This window comes from Euprymna scolopes, chromosome 33, assembly GCF_053919585.1.
Source record: "Euprymna scolopes isolate OS-2025 chromosome 33, ASM5391958v1, whole genome shotgun sequence".
NCBI lineage: Eukaryota > Metazoa > Mollusca > Cephalopoda > Sepiida > Sepiolidae > Euprymna > Euprymna scolopes.
Window position 1 is genome coordinate 63,926,475 of NC_136514.1, and position 21,349 is coordinate 63,947,823.

Genomic DNA, 21,349 nt, shown 5'->3' on the forward strand with positions numbered 1-21,349 from the left:
GGGAAGAGGTGGCTGGTTACTTTTAATGCATCTAAAACTAAGCTCCTATCTTTACATCATCAACACTCTGATCCACATCTGGCATCAATTGAAATGATGGCTCTCGTCTTGGGAAGGCTCCCTGTTTTGACAAGCTTCTGGGTTTGACCTTTACTCCTGATCTGAAGTGGAACACGTACATCAAGTCTGTTGCCAAGGTTGCTGGGAAAATGGTAGGATCCTTCTACCGCTCCAGAAGATATCTCACTACTGATACAATTCTCTATGTGTATAAAAGCCAAGTACGTCCAAGAATGGAGTACTGCTGACACATCTGGACAGGAGCTGCTAAAAACAGCCTATCCTGCCTTGACAGAGTACAAAATAAACTTTGTGGCTTAGTGGGGGATGCCCTTTTCTCTTCCCTGCAGCCTCTCTCCCACAGAAGAGAAATTGTGAGCCTGTCTTTGTTTTATTGTTATTTCCATGGCAAGTGCTCGTCTGAGTTCCAATCTCTGCCTCCCACCCTCGTCAATCTTTCATGATAAAGCTAGCTGAAACCACTGTCAATAATTTTCCCCACTCTTTATCTGTGCCAAAATCAAAACAGATTCCATGAACAAAGCTTCTTTCTTAGAAGTGCACACCTGTGGAACTCTTTTCTGTTTGCTGTTTTCCCACCTGACTACGTGGATGTCTTCAAGTCCAACATAAACAGATTCCTGATGAATCGCCCCCTTAAGTAAGACACTTTATCAAATCTCCAATACTAACAATTACTACAATACTATCTCATTGATTACTGTACATGCAATAACCCTTATCCTCAAGTGGCTTCCAGGCCTTGATAAGTGGTGACTTCCATGGAAAAAAAAAAAAAAAAATTCTTTGGAATTATTGTAGACTAGCAGGAACCATAAACTGGCATTGCCCGGTGATAGCATCCCCCACCCCACGTAAAAAATTAAAGTACGGTTGTTGTTGTTGTTGTTGTTGTTGTTGTAATCAAACCACCAACCTCCTCATGTTAAGAACGGCAATCAGAATGGACACCCTCAACTTACCTATGTTAAGAACAGCTTTTGCAACAGACACCCATTTTGTGAGCGTGAGTGTGGTTGGCAAGAAATTAGCCCAAAATGTAAGGTGTGTAATAATGAAAAAAAAAAAAAAACAATATATTTTGCTTTAGTTGGGTTAAAAATTTATAACAAAACAAATTCAATAATAGTTATAATAGATTAAAGTATGCACAAATAGTTTTAAACTTCAATGGTATTTTGCATTATGACGTATTTGTGTGTAAAAATAAAAAAGGAAATATTTAATAATAATTAATCTCAGCACAAGGTCTCCAGAAAGAAAAATCTCTAAAAATGTAAATAGCAGTGCTTACTGGTTCGAGCATCCCCCTCTCCTCTAAAAAATAAAAAATTAAAAAAAAAGGGGTGGGGAGAGAAAAATAGAACATTACCTGCATTAGCGAGGCACTTATGTATGATGGCAGATGACTCTCTTTCACTCTCTCTATCAATCTATCTGTGTATCTATCTTTGTATCTTTCTATCTATATTTCTCTCTCGGTAGGATTGTTGTGTAGTTGTATGAATACTCGCAACTTTTTACCAGATTTTGTTGTCACAAGAAGTAAACAAATGTTAAATGTTGATTACGATTTAGGAAGGAAAAAAAATCTATGTATATTTTTTTTCACAAATAAACAAATGTTGTCAAGAATGAGAGTTCATATAGAAACGTTTTAATTTGAATAAAATACGCATCAAGTGCGCTTGAAAACCAAATCACAACGTAATATTAAAAAATAAATAAATATTTTACTTGTTTAAAATTTATCACAAATATATTTCAGAGGTATTATTCCATATTCAGTGTGTTATTTTGTGTCTTTTTTTCTTCCGTTTTCTTCTTCCTTTCGATGTTGTAAAGTTGGAGAAAGAAGTGTTTGTAAAGAGCCGCGCGTTGTATTTTGAAATGTTTGAACTGTGTGTAGGCAAAGTGAGAAGAACGCCAAGAATGAGAGTTCATATAGAAACGTTTTAATTTGAATAAAATATGCATCAAGTGCGTTTGAAAGCCAAATCACAACATAATTGTGATAAATTTCAAACAAGTAAAATATTTGTTTATTTTCCTAATATTACGTTGTGATTTGGCTTTCAAACGCACTTGATGCATATTTTATTAAAATTTCATTTTATTCAAATTCAAGTTAGAGCTATTCGATTATAATTAAAGCAATCCCAGCCAGCCCAGCGTTATTTCTGATCAAATTTTTAAAATGTTTATATGGTTGAAAAAACAAGAAAATAAGCTTTCTAAATGTGTAACTTGCATGCACTTTTATTACATTATTTTTTATGGTGAATTAAACAATGTTTTGTTTTGAGCAACCAAAAATGTTAAATGATTTATTTGGTTCATATGTGTGAGCAGTACCCCCCCCCCCCACACTATGTTTTTTTTTTTTTTTGTTTTTTTTTTTTGTCCTTTTTACATTTTTTTTCAGCGGATTATAATCGAATGGACACTAATCTACCCAATTATAAAATTAAAAAAAAAGTGCAAAAATCAATATTTAAATATATCTAGGTGGTGCTCAGTTTCTAGTGAAGAGAAATAAAATATAAAAACGTGTTAAACTGGAAAGTTTAATAAAATAATATGTCACTCAGACAAGGACAAGAAATGTAATTAAAAATCAAAATCAAATTCATCCAAAATTTGTGAATCACATTAAGAAAACTCGATTTTTTCATAAAGCATAGGAGTGAACTAAACTCTTCTCTCAGAGGAGAGAAAACAAAAAATGAAAATGGAGTGTCGCTTTTGTTGCATATGTCGCTGCTAACAGCAAGTGTCACTTTAGTTTGCTTTTCTCTTTCTCTCTGTCCTCATACCGAGAATAATGACACATCAACCCATTGGGTGAGGATCTCCCAAGAAAAACGACACATCAACTCGTTTTGGAAGGACATCACATGAATAATGACACACAAACCCATTTGACAAGGACCCCCCCCCTCCTCAGTAATGACAACACATCAACTTGTTGAGTGAGGAATTTCTGTAGATAACGGTACATACAACAAATACATATCGTGGTGTTTCAAGGATCCTAGAACTTTTCTCTCTTTTGTAACCATACGGGCTAACTTTATGGATAACAGTGATAGTGGCTACATACATTATAAAATTATCTGCATCTACCTTAAATACAGAAGTGCATCAATATAAAGAAACTGTTGAAAGTTGGTAGCTCACAATCTTTTGGTGATTCCTACTTGTGCGATCAGAATGCAAGTCTACATTGCTCAGCTGCAGTAATGCTTCAGCTATCTATTGTTTGGCCAGAACCTGCCTTTTGTCAACATACTTAAGAGATGATCTCTCTGATGGTAGGCTTTTTGGATTTATCGCTGTGTGAAAAATATATCTCTCGCTACAATATCAATTATCTTTCCACAATTATTGCCAGCTGCTTATCCTATCAGTTCAATAATGCACTTGATGACATCTTTGGTATCCTGGTTATTATTATGTTCTTTCATAGCACCATTTCACCATTTCTCTTCCAGCCCTGATTAAGAAAATCAACTTTCATCTGTTTGATTTTCAACTCATTCTCCTTTTTCTCTTTTTTGCTTTTCTTGTGAAGCGATCTTGAATAAGATAGGAAAGGACAACAAATCTTTATTCCTTCTCAGCTCTTCATCTTTCTGCTTCGAATGGTCATGAGAAGACTATCTTTTCTGTCAGTACTTTTCTCTTGGTGTGGACTTCTTCTTGTTCTTCTTTCAGTTTTTTCTGCCTTACTTTTTTTATCTGAATTGTTTTTGACCCAGAGAGCAATGATGAGTTTACTAGGTTACTTTCATAATCATTAGCCTAAGTTTGTTGAATTACCAGTCTCTTTCTACATGCCTTGGATATAACTGGACTAGATATTGCAATCGTTGTGGTGACATCCTCACTGACTGGTAATCTGCTTTCAGGAAGTCTTCAGAATTTTGATATTGAATGAACTGTAATTTGATATCATATTTGCCAAGGTTTGAATGGTAAAATAAATGATACAGTAATTTTCAAAATGAATTTTTGTGACAATTTTTATATGAAAATAAAGATCATTCTTTGCTTAATTTGATGCTATTTTAAGTTTTATTGGTTAAATGCAGAAATACACAAGTTTAAAATAAGGCATATGATTTTGTTGACAAGATAAAAAAAATTACATTTTACCTCACAATATTATCACTTTTGTTGGTGTCATAAAAATTAGTAAAATAGAACTTTTATTCAACAAAAAACAAAAAAAAAACATACAAAAGAGGAAGATTTACTCTTTAATGTATTTTTTTTATCCAAAAGCAAATTCAAACAAATGAGATACAGGCTTTGGCCATTTCTTATAGATTCTAACTCAATTTTAAGGCTGGTGCCGGTACCTACTAATATATAAATATTATTATTATTAATTTTTTGATATTTTTCAGTAAAGTATTATTATTATTATTTTACAGTAAGTATCATTAGTATTATAAATTTGATAACACGTTTTATTAATACACCTAGATTTAGTTGTACAAATTACTTACACAGATTATTATAGTCCTAAATTTTCAGTTTAACTTTCTCATTTAAAGGATATCATCAATATGTATAAAATTAACAAGAATAGTACTCTATGTATTAGATAATATTATTTGAGTTGACTGGATTTAAATTGATTTAAATAGATTAAAATGAAATTAGTTTAAGGGTAGGTTTCTGTTTGACATGCGTTGTTTTTAATTTGCTTTCTTTTCTTTTTCTTTCTTATGTCTGGGATCACATTGAGTTTTCTGACCTATTTTCGCGGCCTGTCACTTTATTTTATAAAGGTTTATTGACTTCTACGGAGTTCATCTTCCTCTCTCTCTATGTATCCCCCCCTCTATTTCTTCATTATTATTTTCTCTCTTTTTTATTTTTTTTTTTGTCTCTCCCCATGCATTAATACATTTCCTTTCCTCCCCTTTTATTTTATTTTATACTCGCTTTTTTATAACACCACTTTTCTTTTCCTTTTTTGTACCACTTCAGTTTCTCTTATTTTGCATGGCCTGTCTGCTAAAGCGGCTTTAAGTTTTTTAATTTTTAATTTTATTAATAATTTGAAAGTTATTTTAGAGTGAAATATTAAATATATCAATTCATATGTTTATTAATAAAAAGATCCACCAGACCCATTATATAACAAAGGAAAATTACTCCAGGAAAATGCCTAATTCAGATCATTACATTGGAATGTGGATTACCCAAAATACAGTTTGGATCATTTTACCACACTGCTTTCAAGAACATTCACTTCCGGATTTTACCTTGCAATTTGGATGTTAACTTTTATATCTTTTTCTTTAACTTACCTTACTCTATGACTTTTAATTACTCGATCAATTTTTTATTGTGATTTTTCATGTCTAACTGACTTTAGCAAATAAGGTGTATACCATTATAACTATTTGCTAATATTTTCTCCTCAGAAGAGATGGTGGACATCGAAAACCGATGGGATAAGGAGTTAAAATATTTCTAATGTATTCTTTTGTCTTACATAGATTAATAAAAATCTTTGATCTGAAACTCAAACATTTCACATCATAAATTTTTAAATTCACTGAACGACTAAAATTTGATTTATTTGCTCTATCTTGTATATCGAGCAATTCTTATTTATGTGGGATAATACTTATAGAATATTACTGCCAGTAATATTTTGTAAATCTTATAATCACAGGTTTCCATACCAGCTGATTGTTGGATAATTTTATTCTGAAGTGTATATATATATATATATATATATATATATATATATATATATATATATATATATATATATATTACACACCATCTTTTTTGTGCAATTTTATAAGTTCCAAATCTCAGTGACTATTGATCAGGATTTAACAAATGAAGGCTCATTGGAAAGGTAATGACCTGAATTGTGTATTGGGATATGTGACATTTGCCTTTAAGGTTGCAAATTAAGGGGATCATCTATCATCTGGAGCCTATTTTTGGCACTTTTTTGCAGCCATAAAATGTTTCAATCATAATCATTTGTTTTCCTAGTTTTGCATATGAATTACAAAATATTTGATATTTCCTCAAAACCTCTGGCCTTGATGGAGGGGAGACTAAAACTTGCTGCTATGGTTTCAAATGATCTAAAATAACAGCAAGGGGAGACTTGATTCCAAATATTTGTCATTTTATATCTTCCTTTTTTTGGTTTTCATACATAAAGTAAATTTCACAGTGTATAAAGATTATTTGATACTAGACATATTCACAATAGTACTCTATTTCCAAAAGAGCAGGAGATATAACATATGAGAAATATTTGGAATCAAGTCTCCCTCCCCTTGCTGTTATTCGAGATCATTTGAAACCACGGCAGCAACTTTTAGTTACCCCTCCATTAAGGCCAAACGTTTTGGAGAAAAATTATATATATATATATATATATATATATATATATATATATATATATATATATATATATATATATACACGCACACACACACACACACACTACATGGTTGGTCACTAGAAAAGCGGGAAATTTGAGGTTGTAAATTTTATTGCATCTGGCTTATTCACTTCTTCGATTTTACTACTCACATTATGGAAAGAGTCAGCAAAAAACAACTTTCAAAGAGGTGATTATTTTTATTCTTTTTCACCTGAAACAAGATGTATTGCCACTTGGATGTGAGAGGCTACTAATTGGGATCATGTCTATAGATGACTATGTGGGAAGTTGAACCACGAGATGTCTATTCACATTACATTTTAATTTCAACATATTAGTACAGTCAGGGAAATAAGAAACAGAGAATTTCGAAGTCTAGCAGTTTGAGGGGAGAAACTATTAGAGTAATAGAAGGCTTTCTGAACAGTGAAGGGATGAGACACAAGTGCTATGAATGCATCAGAACAAATTCTATTAAAGTACTTATAAAATAGACACAGGCATGGGACAAGGTTTATAGCTTAGCTAATAATGTATAACCAATTAAATGGCAGACTCTTTAGGACCATGTCTAAGCAAGAGAGATTAATGGTAAATGCAACTCTCCAGATGTGGCAATAATATTCCATGTATGAGCAAATGGTGGCTTTATAGAGATATAGGATACTCTCTAGTATAAATAATTTTCTAGCATGGTAGAGGGAGCCTATTTTCTTTGCAGCAGCCTTGGTAATGTTCTCAATATATTTGTTCTGATTATGTTTCCTGTGGATGCTAAACTAAGAATTTTAAACGATGAGCTCACAGATAGGCAATCAGTGATTGAGAAGGTTTTTGTAATTGTTGGAAAGAATCTTAATTTTAGTCGCGTTACATGTTTACAGTCCCATTCCACTACAGATTGAAGGTCATTTTCTAGGGGTTTTGCCATTGCTTTGGATATGTGTACATTCGTTTTTTTCCCCCTCATGTCTATCTTAGAGGGTGGTGTCATCAGTAAATATACTCATCTCAGATACAATTTTAACAGAGAGATCATTTATGAATATCACTCCCACATTAGTATAATGTTGTTTGGATGTACGACCACTGAGGACAACCTAGACTTAATTATATTAAATATTTGTCCATAAATATCACATGAATTATTTTCATAAGACTTTTAAGCCAAACCTTATCAAAGGCTTTCGATATATCAAAGGCTACAGCCCTGGCTTCCCTGGCCTTATCCAGTGTATGATATATGTGTTCACAACATCCGCAGTAGAACAGGCTTGCCTAAATCCATACTGTTGATCAGAAAGAAGGTTAGCATTTATGAGTTGGTGGATTAACAAAGACAAAATTTTGATAAGACAAAAATTTTAGTGAAGAGGGTGAGGAGACTAATAATGCGATAATAGAACAAATCACTTCTTTTGCTAGAATTCTTGAATACTGGTATTAGTGAGGCAACTTTCCAGATATTAGATAAGTAAGAATTAGCAAGATATTTGTTGAAGAGTTTGGAGAGAAGAGGGGCTAAATGACTTTATTAGTATATAGCAAGGATAAGATCAGGCCTACACATCTTGGAGGTGTCTAGTTTTTTTTATGATATCACGGACATGAGAAGGGATGATTTCAAATCTACCTATGTGGCTTTTGTCCTCAAAGGGAAATTTGGGAGGGAGTGGTTTGTGGAGTTTAAGGTGGAGTGTGAAGCGAACAGCCAGAGAAGCAGTTCAGCCTTCTTGCAAGCAAACTCATTGTTACTGGATAGTGCTTGTTGAATGTACATTATTTACCATGCTATTATAAATTTTATGAAGTTTTATAAACTTTCCAGAAATTGAAATTTTTTTAATTTCTGCGATTCAATACGTTTCCTGGTTATTTCAGTATACCTTTTCTGGGCTGCAGCTATTTCACTTTTATAGTTATTTCTAACTTCTATAAACTTTTGCCTATTTATACTTGATTTATAGCGGACAAATTGGTGGAATGCATGCTGCCTTTGAACAATGGGGGTTGAAGTGAACCGTTGAGAAGAGTGGAGCTTGTTATGGAACTTTTGTGTGGGAACACGAGCTTCAATGGTTGATTTTATAAGATTCAGTTGTCTCATTTGCACACTGTTTAGCAGAAAGAGTAACGATATAATTCCATGGAGTATCTGATGTGATCTCTAATGGTTTTCCAATAGGCCCTTTTATTCTTTTAAAAAGTGAAAATCAAACTTGGAAGTCTTTACCATTTTTTTTCTGACAGAGTCTGAACAGCACTTATCAAGCAATTGCTTTGTTTGAACAGTATTTTCTCTAATCATCAGAAAGCAATGCTTTATCAGCAAACAAGATAGTTCCATTGTTTTGAAAATTTGCAACAGTAACTTCACTTAAATAACTATTTTGTAAACTAATAATCTGATAATAAATTATTTTGCATGTATCATGTGAAGGTTAGTATTTTATAAGCATCCTTTTCTTCTTCTTAGGTCATCTATCAATTGATGAAACACGCACAAAGTTTGTGTGGCATAATGTTCGTTCACTCATGCTATAATCCTAAGAGGCTAGTGTCCTTCTTCAGAAAAATCTTGACAGTAATATGGGTTTTCCAGTCCGTCACTTGACCTATGGAGACTATAGGAACAATTTTCCAGCAGGTTCATTGTGTTGAAAGACATACCCAGCCAGCACCAAAAGTCAGTGTTGTCTATGCGTTGAAGGCAACCATATAGCATTTCGTCTCTTACATGGTCTCACCATGAAAGCAGCTTAGTGTATGATCCATCAAATTTCTCAGATCGAACATCATGTAGTTTGATCCGGAGAGTAGGATGGATTCAGCCAATACCTTGAAAACTTTTTATCTCATTTTTGATGGCAGCTTTCTAAATTTTGTTATAAAAATTGTTTTGTTTTGTTTTTTTTATTAGTGGTGCCATCTACATTTCAGACCAGGAATTTATTGAGTGATGTATATGAATTGTATGTATTTAAGCAGCATTCTTTCATTTAAGCAAACATTACTAAACATAAATTTTTAATGGTTATAGATTTATACTTTTTTTAATTTTCCTAATAATCTTTTTAGTATGATAATTAAAAAATTACTGAGCATTTCAATGAGCACTTTCAATTTTTTACTGAACCATCTTCAGGCGAAGAGAAAAAAAAAAGAGGAAAAAAATGCTAGAGAAAAGAGAATTTCATAAAAGATTCAAGAACACAGAATATGAGGTCATTAAATGTAAAAAAACAATACTCTGTGTATTAACAGAAAAGCATTTAACAAATTAAATTCTGTGAACAACATAATTAGCATCACAAAATTGTATTCATATTAAACATTTTTAAATATTGTTACTCGTTTCATATGTAATTATATTGTAGTTTGTTGAGCTTTGATAATGATAGCTCCAAGTACTTTTCATTTGACATAATGTAATATGTTCATGTGGTTGATTAAATCTGTAAAAATGTGGCATGATAAAAACAACGATCTATTTCATTATCATTAATGCCAATTAAAAAAAAAAGTTGTCAACAAATTCCACAATTATCCAAGTATCATGGATGGCAAAATGGGCACGAGCGTCTGTATATGACTGCGAAAGGCTTTTTGGGTGGGGGTTCTTGCATCGGTTAGATTCCGCAAGAAGTTTCTGCATACTTCCCAGATCACAATATCTCAGATTCACAAATGGACACACTTTCTATCTTTTTTTGATTGAGTTAAACAAAATTCCCACCGTGGCGTCGTCTTGTTTGGCTTTTTCGTATAAAGCGAAACTGTTTGAAAAAGCAGCAAAGCATTTGAATTATCATACGTTTGATTGACTATGCTTAAATCTGACGCACGCAACTTCTGTTTGCGCGATGACGACATCGGCTAACGGGTTATATTTTTTCCCCTTCTTTGCTTCCTTCGCATTACGAGTTCGAGCCTGTGTGCCTACTAACATTTTTTTTTTAACCTCACCTTCTTTTCTTCTTTTGCGTTGCGGGTTCCATCCTATTACCACTTTTTTCTAAACACCTCTCCCCACCTTGTTATTTCTCCCCCCCCCACCAGACTGCTTCTTAATTCCACCCTTACTACACTACCGCAACACACCCAGGAACTCTGAGTACCCCCGCTAGTCTATTATATAACTCTTACCTGTCTGTTTAAAAGTATGTTTGTCTGTTTGTATGACTGCCTAAAACTTTCCACAGAGGCGACGGATTTTCACGAGATAGGTATCGTTTTGAAGCCTGACCCTTCGGACGACAAATATCAAAAAATTAATTCCTTCACCCTCAACTGGGCACTTTTCTACAAGGAGGGGGTAGCTTTTATTGATCATATTTTCGGAAGTCATTCCCTCTTTTTGATTGACTAACCTTAATTTAAACCTTCGCCACTCTTCTTGTTTGGCGATGGACACAACGGCAAAGATGTCACATGTTTTTTTCATGTACTTTTCCTCCTTCGTAGTACAGGTTTAAGCTTGCCTGCCTACTACCACTTTTTAAAAGTTTTTTTTTTGCTCAACGCATACCTGGCAATGCTGGCACCTAGGCTAGTCTAATATATAAAAGGCAAAATGTGTGTGTTTGTATGTCTGTCAAAAACTTCTGACAGGCATGTCGGAACCTGACCAAATCAGTATCGTTTTGGAGCTTGATCCTTCGGATAACAAATATCGAAAAATTGGCCAAAAAACATTAATTCCTTCACCCTCAACTGGGCAGTTTTTTACAAGGAGGGGTTGGTTTTTGTGTCAATATCTTCGCAAAGTCATCATCTCGGTTGGATCGACTACGCTTAATTTCAACGCTCGGGACTTCCGGTCACACCATAGAGACATCAGCTAAGGCGTCACTTTTTTTAACTTATTTTTCTCCTTCGCGTTACGAGTTCGAGCCTGCCTGCCTACTACCACTTTTCTTATCTCTTTTCATCTAGGCTGCCTACTGTTGTTTTATCCCTCCCCCCTACCCGCTGCTACCACTTTTTTTTTTTCGGGGTTCCTTACTAAACCACCTACACACACCCGGGCAACGCTGGGCACCCTCACTAGTAAATAATAAAATCCTACTCCTTAATGTTCTCATTATGTTTAATACTACAAAATGAACATTGTTAAAAATAATGCTAACCGTGAAAAACTCATTTCCTCCAAAACAAGCCCTTATTAATAACAAATTCCCTAATTGTTGAACAAATCAGATTAATGATTCAAATTTTTTTTAAATATTATTAATAATAATAATATCGAGCATGACTTTAATTCCATCAATTGCAATTAAATGCAACAAAATTTTATATAAAAAAAAGCCTAAAAATAATTGTAATTATTTACTACAAAAAATTAAAAACCCAAAATCTTGTAACTAATAACTCAGCCCTCTAACAAAAAAGAAAAACAAAACATTAGAAAAAAAACAGTAAAAACAATGCTATCTTTAAATTCTAATCCATTTGGAATAACAACAACAACATCAAAGCTAATAGTTACATTAGTTTTACTACTCTTTTCTATACCTGGTAAATTCTAGTTCAATTTACAAGCATTCACTCCTTTAAATTTATGACAAATTTTAGTTAATAATATAACAATATTATATTCTGCAAATAATTTTAAAAATTTAAAAATCATCTTTCTTAAAACCCCACAACCTAAAACAAATAACATTACATGTAGAACAAGTAACAATATTTTAAAATGTTTAACGTAAATACAATTTATGCAGTGACGCTAATTATAGCATCTCAGAAATTATAAAATGCTTTTCTGGAACTATACAAATTTGACTTTTTTTTATATTTAATGACCTAACACACATCATTCTCAAATGTTTTCTTTTTTTGAAATCCTCTTCTCTTCTCCAGCTCATTTTTTTGTTACCTGAAGATGATTCGATGAAGAACCCAAAATGTTCATGATATTTATAGAACATTCTTTTTTGGTTTTTTTGAATCCCCTCTCAAAAAAAAAAAGTTAGAAAATTTTTTTAAAATACAAATGTTATAATCAGGGTTGCAGAGTCGAAGGGTTTAGCTGGAGTCGGAGTCAGATTTCTAAGAGTAGTCAGAGTCAGAATTTTTTTTATCTGACTCCAACTCCTTAACGCCAATAATTTTTTTTTTTTTTTTTTTTACATGGTTTTCCTGTTTGGTTTTATCAGTTGCACAATTAAGCAGTTTTTGTATGGTTTTACTTTTATTTTTGGAGATATATATTTTGTACTGCAATGCATCTACTTCATCAACATATTTCGGTCCATGTAGGGAAAATTTTGGTGTGACTGCAGTCATGGAGGTGGACTGCTGAGGGTGGTATGTGCGAACTCAAAACCCGACCGACAGGACACAGAAAGGCGACAAATCGTCAGGTTTGATCACATCCTTATTTGCATGAATGAGACAATATAAGGCCGGCAGTGAAGAGGTTGGGGACGAGTTGAGTCCAGTTGAGATCTCGAGAACCGTACTGAACGTGTTAGAGTGGAGAATGTTGCCAAGAATTCAGTCCAGGTTTTTTTTCTATTAGAAGCTATTTCGACTATGGGGGCGATGCGGCCGAGATGAAATGGGAAATTTTAAATGATTCGCGTTGAACCTGGAAAATTAAAAGTCGCATTGAAAATTGAAATGCGTTATCAAAGGGAGAATTGAATGAGTCGTGTCAAATTGCAAAGGTTGAAGATATGAAGTGAGTCAGACTTTATGTCTTTTTGTTTATTTGTTATTCCCAGTGGGATTTGTCGGATTTCTTTAACTATCGTCATTAAATGAACGTGTTGGAATGCGATTTGGTGTACTTGTATGTATTAAAGTCGTATTTCAATGCAGAATTTAAAATGAAATCCTGTTGTGCTGACAAGGAAAATGGGTGTTGTTTTTAAACGATAGATTAATTTTAATGAAAGTACAATTTGAGTCAGATTTGTTTTTGCGAGAAAAGTCATCACCATTAAAAGAACTAAAAATGCGATTCGGACGACTTGTATGCATTACAATTAAACGAGTAATTTAAAATGAAATTCTACCGTGTTGAAAAGAAAAAAGTTGTCGTTTTTAAACAAAAATTATTTTATAAAAGTACAATTCGAGTCAGAGTTTATTGTTTGGAAAAAAAAAAGTGGTCGCTGTTAAAAGAACTAAAAGTTATTTTTCAATGCAGAATTGAAACTGAAATCCTGTTGTGCTGAAAAAAAAAAGAAAAAAAAAAGCGTGCCGTTTTTGAACGAAAGAGTTATTTTGCTGAGAGTACAATTCAAGTCGGATTTTTTTTTTGTTTTTGAAAAAAAAAAAAGTCGTAGCTGTTAAAAGAACTTACAATGCGATTCAATCGACTTGTATGTAAAGTCGTTTTTAAATGAGAAATTTAAAAATTAATTTGTGTGTCTGGCTGTGGGCTAGCTGTGTCTGGCCTAGTATCGTGGGCTAGCTGTGTCTGGCCGAGTAACCCCACTTTTGCTAAGGAGTATCCGACAAAGACATATACTACTTCCCTACCCAGTTTATGATCATGAGATCAGGGGGTAGTGTAGGGAAAATTTTGGTGTGACTGCAGTCATGGAGGCGGACTGCTGAGGGTGGCATGTGCAAACTCAAAACCCGACCGACGGGACACAGAAAATTCTATCTTTGAGTGAGATCACTGTGGATTACATCGTGTTACAATCAGATTGTAATCCAAAAGTTATCCAGTTCCTGAATCAAATATAATTTATCAATTGGATTAGTCCAGTACTGACCCAGAATTACAATCTTATCTGAATAAAAATAGGTCTAAATTAATTTGTGCTGCCACCATGTGATGGTATTATGTACAACTAACTAATCTACACAAAAAAACAGCTGATTCTGGCTGACACACTGTCTGCCAGTGATTTTTCCTTTCCTTCATTTTCAATAGTTTATCACATTTTTCTTTAATAGAAATATGCTAGATTATGATAAAGCTACATCAGAATATGAAAATCATACATTTATCAAAGAAAGTGGTTTGAAAAATACAAAATAGAAAACAAAGGTAACTAGTGAATATGATAAGCTTACAAGTGAAGCAATAAAAAATAGGAATCAGAGTAAAGAAATTCACGAATCATCTTACTCTAATTAAAAACTTATTATGTTATAAAGACAATTGCAAACTAGACCTAAGTGTACCAGATATTTATGCATTAACCCATAACCATAATAGTAAAAAGAAAATATCTAGGCCAAATCTTGTACATTGTGTAATGTGACTTTGGTAAAGACAAATAGTGATATGCCGGTTAGAGTAAGTCGATTTTGGAATAGTAAAACAGCTGAGGGGGGGGGGGGCAAATTACCAGGAAAAAGTGACCATATATTTTCTCTTAAACATTCCCGATATTTCAGGAAATGACTTAAAATTGTAAAATAATTTAGGATTCTGCTAAGATAACAGTGTTATCAAACAATGTCAGTTATACCGTAGCTGGGAATCTTGTGAAGTAGGCCTTTATGTCATACCTTTTCAAAGGCCTTTGATATGTCAAGAGAAATTGCCTTAGAAAGGAAGCCTTTGTTGAGAGATTCACTAATCCTATGAGATATAACTGTTAGCACATCTGCTGTAGATCTAGCAGAACGGAAACCATATTGCGTATCACTAATAAGGTTATTGCTGCTAAGGTGGTTGACTACTTCTCTATTTAATATGGATTCCAGCAGCTTACTCATGACCCACAGGAGTCTTATTGGTCTGTACTGAGAAGGAGATGACTTATCACCTGAATTCTTAAATATAGGGCATACTGATGAGGTTTTCCAGGGTGTTGGAAAGTACAACTGCTTCATACTAAAATTCTACTGACGGGAGTATATACAAGGGGTGTGTAATAAGTAATGCCCCTGACCCACTTCCAGTTGTTTGATCTAACTGAAATTTTGCATGTGCAATGATTTATATCCCTACGGGTTATGTGGCAAATTACAGCTCTGAACTAATTGTGGTTTCTGTTTTACAGGTGTTTGAACGGAGTCAGATGTGATCTGGTTTTTGCATTTGAAAGGACGCACACCACAGGAGACTTTTGATGAAATGAAAGAAACTTATGGCGATAATGCTCCATCATATGACCTTGTAAAACGCTGGCATCATGAATTCAAACATGGCCGGAAGTCTGTGGAAACAGCCCCCAGACCTGGTCGCCCCTCCTTCTGCCATTGATGAGGCATCTGTCTGTCAAGTTGAGGCTGCCATTTTGGAAGATCGGCGCATTACTATTCGCCAAATAGCCCAAGATGTCAAGATTAGTACAGGGTCTCTGGAAACTATAATTCATGACCATTTGCATATGCATAAGGTGTCTGCCAGATGGATTCCCAGGTTGCTCACACCATTTCAGAAGCGAGAATGCGTCGAGTGCTCAAGGATGAATTTGGAGATGTGCCAAGAAGATAAGTCAAAGTTTTTCAAAAGACTGATTATACAGGATGAAACCTGAGTCCATCACTATGATCCAGAGACAAAAGCCCAGTCAATGCAGTGGAACCACTTGGACTCACCACCTCCAAAGAAGGAAAGGGTGCAGCCCTCTGCTGGCAAGGTCATGCTCACAGTTTTCTGGGACCAGGACGGAGTAGTGATGACAGATTTCCTGGCAAAGGGTACCACAATTACAGGAGCCTATTATGCTTCACTTTTGAGGAAATTAAGGGAAGCTATCAAAATTAAGAGGCAGGGCAAGATCAGCAAATGTACCCTCCTCCTGCAGGACAACACTCCAGTCCACAATTTGCATGTCACCAGATCAGAAGCACGAGCGTGTGGTTATGAAATCCTTCTCCATCCTCCCTACTCTCCTGACCTTGCACACTCTGACTTTCACCTCTTCCCAGCCATGAAGTTGTTTTTGAAAGGAAAGTGTTTCCCAGATGATGCAGCCTTGATTTCTGAAGTCACGTTGTGGTTGGAGAACCAACCTGGGGTGTTCTACAAAAACGGTCTCCAGAACTGCATCAAACGATGGGAGAAATACATAACTCTGGGTGGTTCCTATGTAGAGAAAGACTAATAACTGTGTCAAGTTTCGTTGCTCTACTGCTATGGGAAGTGGGTCAGGGGCATTACTTATCGCACACCCCTCATAGATCCAATGAATAGTGTTGTTATTTGAAACTCAGAAAGATGGAGCAAAATCAGCACTTTTTTATTTTTATAGATTTGAGCTTTTTTTTCCTGATATTGTGATAGAAGGTTTATCAGAATGAAAAATGCAATAACAGATGATTTGGGGGAGTGAGGAAAAAGAAAATATATAGCTTGAAGTGGTAACTTTGCCATGGCAGATTTGAAAGTATTCATAGGCTGATCATAAGCATAAATAATACCATTATATATGCATATATAACAGAGATATATTATTGGAATACCAGTAAAATAATGGTACTTCAATAAGAAGCAACCCATGCTACTATAGCCCTTTATAGCTTTTTCCTGTTTTTCCTTTAAACCTTTTTCCATAGACAATATTATCTTTTAAAAAATTTCTTCTGTCTATTATGTGTCTTTACATGTGTCTTCCGATGAGAAGCGTTTGGCTTTGAAATGCCATGGCCTGCTATCCCTAAATATCATATTCCCTTTTGAACTGATAGCATAAAATTTCATTGTAAATTTTTTATCCCTTTGTTATCTTAACTTATTCTATAAAGCTGGTTGAGTGTATATGTGAGTATATTTATCGTACAAGTGAATGTTAGACGTAAAAAATAATATACATGAAAAGTATTTATAAAATGCTTGCTGAACAGGTGTGAGAGGCTGGTATATGAATCTGCAGAATAGATTTCCACAGAGAGGTCAAGGAGTTGGAGTCGGCATCCCAGGAATTGTTGGAGTCGGACTTTTACCATCTGAATCCGCAACCGTGATTATAATCATGCAATTGTGTTATGTTCAACAATGTTTGCTTACATATAAAGTCATATTTATGTGTTATAGAAATTGATATATTAAGAGAGCATTCAAGTTTCAATAAGGGTTAAATTTTTTAGAAAATTTAAAAACACCATTGATTACATGTGATTTAGAGATAATTATTGGTTAGGGTCATAAAATAATATATTAGAAGACAAGGAAAAAAATTAAAAAATTGTTTTGTTTCACTTGATCTCATATTTCAAATGTTATTTTTATTTTTCTTCCAAAAAATTATAAACCTAATTATATGTGTAATTATTTTCAAATTATTTACACGGGCAGTGCCAGGTGAATGTCACATATCATAAGAATATTTGCCCCAAGATGGATAAAATTCATGCCCTAAACAGAACAGTTTCAACCAATTTTAATTCCTCTTACAAAAATGAAAATCAACATATAATTTTGATAAAAATTCATTATACATTTTTTATTCTAGAAAATGTCTAAAATTTAAGGTTTAAGAAAAATTTTGCTTAATTCATGTCTAATGACTATGTATCAAATTAAATGAAAATCTGATATACTTGAATTTTCAACTGGGATGTTGTATTATGTCTTCTGAAAACACTTGAAAATACTTAAAAGAAACTGAAATTTGGAGAACATTCATTGATTGGTGTCTAACATTCATTAATTGATTGATGTCTAATATTTATTGTTAAAAAAGTTCTCACAAATCAGAGATATCCGAATTTTCACAAAGGGGTTCAAGTAATTAAACTAAATATAGTCCACATTTGGATGCATTATGCCTAGCAGATATTCCAAAATTCATAATGATTGATTGATCAATTAGTCTTGCAGTGAATCCTTCCTAAAATTTCAGTTTTATTTTTGGCGCAATCTGGTAATATATGAGAACATCTGTTGTTTCATAAAAGAAAAGGACAATTTCAAAGGCAATGCAAAAAAGCTTGAAGCATGCAAAGAAGCTGATCAACAATTCAATAGAATCACAAACATGTGATGATCCTTCTGATGAAAATGCGCGTCAAGACTAGAAGATCAAGTGCCAGAACAACAGGTCGCTTACTGCCTCATTCAAAGACATATCAAAAGTCAGGCCAAGAAAAGTTCAAGGGTCTTCAGAGTGTCAGCAACAATGAAGGTAATGTCATGTCACTCAACTTCTCTGAATATTGATATAGCAACATTAACATTCTGAGCAAACTAGTAAAACTTTGGATCAACCAACTGAATGTTGTACATATGGCAGAAAGTGCTCTGCTGAAGACCTAGGTTTGGCTGTCAGAGAACTATGTCAAGCACATTTCACATAACATCTTGTACTATAGCTTTACTCTTCATCTTAAAGGTTATTATCATTTCTTTTTGAACTCCTATTGCTGAACAGATACTATTTCTGCAGTTTTCAACAATCTCTCATAACACATTATAAATTCATTTCAGAGTTTAGGAAAGAATATTCCAATAAATACAGATTACAGCTTTGAAACTTACCTTCAAAATGAAGACTTAAGCATTTCAATTTTTTATTATCATAAAAATAATCGGAAGCATATATTATTACTTTATATTTATTTATTGTAAAAAGATAAGAATTCTAAAATATTTGAATTTTTCAAATCCAGATTGATAATTTATATTATTCAGATGACTATTCTCATTTTAGTTGTTATAATTACAACATTTCAGCCAATATACCGAGAAGCTTAAGGTGCATCATCTTAAACTTGGGAATATTTATGTCGAACTCTGAAACCCATACAGAATTTCAAATGAAACTCTTAAAAGAATCCCAAAGATGCACCTGAAGAAAGATGGAGGTTCTATCCGATGAAACATTCTGGATATAAGATGAGAATAGCAATGTAAAAAAATACAATTTAAGTTCAATTTTTTTATTCTTTCTAAAAACAAAATTAACATAAGTAAAGATTGCATCATTGTAGTTTCATTCTATTGAAAATAATAAGAATATTAAGTACAGAAATATTCAAAAAATAAAAGAGATATGCTCACATGAGCCTTGTTTTCCTTGAAAGCCAACTGATGTGGAACCGGAATCGGAGCTGGGTTGGGAACTGGCATTTTGATTAGGACTGGTATTTCTTCCAGGAAATCTTCGTCTACAATAAATAAATCAATAAAAATAAAAACAATATTTTAAAAATATTTAAGATTAAGAAAATATTTTCCTTGTAGTAGTTGATAGATTCAAACAAAAATTTGAAGAAAGTAAAAACATGAACTTATTTGTAACGATATTTGTACTTGGTATCATTTGGAATGATAACTCATTACTGCTGCATCATTATCAACATATGCTTTAAACTCAGCAACATAAGTTCTATCCTAGAATATGAAATTATTAATGAGCAAAATAAGCATTTCAGTAATTTTAAAGCAATTGAATATAGACAAAATCCATCACTTTATATTTGTCAAAATTTTAAAGTCATCAACAATGTTGTGGAAATTGTTATTTTGCAAGAATCATAGGAGATTAATGATGACAATATCAACATATTTGATTTAACATCTGTTTTACATGTTGGCATGTGTTGGATAATTTCAAGAAATTAACTTCCAAGCTAACCCATCTCTGGACAGTTTTTATCTCTGTTTCGCTCAAGTCGATCTTTATGACTGCTCCCCTCCACTCCATTTTCCTTGTGAACTGACCGTTACCTCAATTGTTCTACATTTATTAATCATACATAAAATTAGGAATCACTTGTAAATTTAATATTCCTTAGAAACTTCCTCCTTAAAAGGGAAAGATTTTCTAATTCAAGAATTCTCATCCACTTTTTCAATGTGACCAGACCCTTAAAGTTCCACATTATGCACACATTTCACTATACTGTCCAGATATAATCTTCCTCTGAGGTTATCAGATTTAAGCCTGTCTGAGACTCACATTACATATTCATTGTATTATTCTAAAGATGTATAAAACACAAAAAGAAAATTATCTTTGCTATGCTAGTCCTCCTTTATATTCCTACAGACTTATTGATATTCTCAATCATACAGTACTTGCATTTTGAGTCTAACAAAACATTTTAATCAAAAACAATTAGCAATAAAATGGATAAAAATATATATAAATTGAAATAAATTTGCAATGAGATATATATTATATATATATATATATATATATATATATATATATATATATATATATATATACACACACACACACACACACACACACACATTTTTTTTGCTTTTAGTGTTGTATAAAGAGAATTTAGTCACTACCGGAAAATTGTTTATTAAGATGTTATTTGATTCCAGTGAATTAAACTCCTTGACAGCTTTATTTCATGGACGATGTTCACAGTTCTCAAATTTTAAAATGAAAAATGGTCACACTAGTTGATATTGTAGTAAGGCTGATGAGAATGTCAGTTCCACAAAAGAAAGAAAATAAAAACAGTTTTTAAAAGCCAAAGAAATAATATATTATGGTAAACAGTCGTCCAAGTTTGTTCTCAGCAAAAACGATACTATGTAATAGTCTTGTTGGCCTGAATTTGACTAATTGGTTCAAGTAATCAAAGGGTTGGCCTTCAAGAACACAGAGTTTTATTTTCCTAAATATGACAATTCATTTCAGAGTGATTGAAAATAAGATTCCATCTAAAAAGTACCATTCACTGCTTTTTTTTTTTTTTTTTAAATAGGAATCACTATTTATCAAAGCCTGAAGGTAACTTGAAGATAAGCATCCATGAGTGCAAGATGATTGGTAGTGGTGGAAATTGGGTAGAATTTGATTAGGTTTGGTTTGGTTTTACAGCATATCAACCTTTTTTTTTTTTGTTATTTAATGCCAAGTTCCAATTTTTTTTTTTGTGGAATAGATATTTTAATTTAATCAGTGAGTCAAATCAGACTTTTTGTATCATTAGGTGATGTGCTTCCTTTCT

General features: G+C 33.2%; 1 protein-coding gene across 7 annotated transcripts in view; it reads right to left on the reverse strand.

Moving 5' to 3' along the window:
- The window catches only part of LOC145258267 (E3 SUMO-protein ligase PIAS2-like), a 319,485-nt gene that overhangs the window by 174,132 nt on the left and 124,004 nt on the right, over window positions 1–21,349 (reverse strand). For all 7 annotated transcript variants that reach the window (XM_080116258.1, XM_080116255.1, XM_080116257.1 and 4 more), the window contains one exon: window positions 19,434–19,540. In XM_080116258.1, coding sequence (XP_079972384.1) covers window positions 19,434–19,540 — 107 coding nt within the window. The remainder of the gene's footprint in view (window positions 1–19,433; window positions 19,541–21,349) is intronic.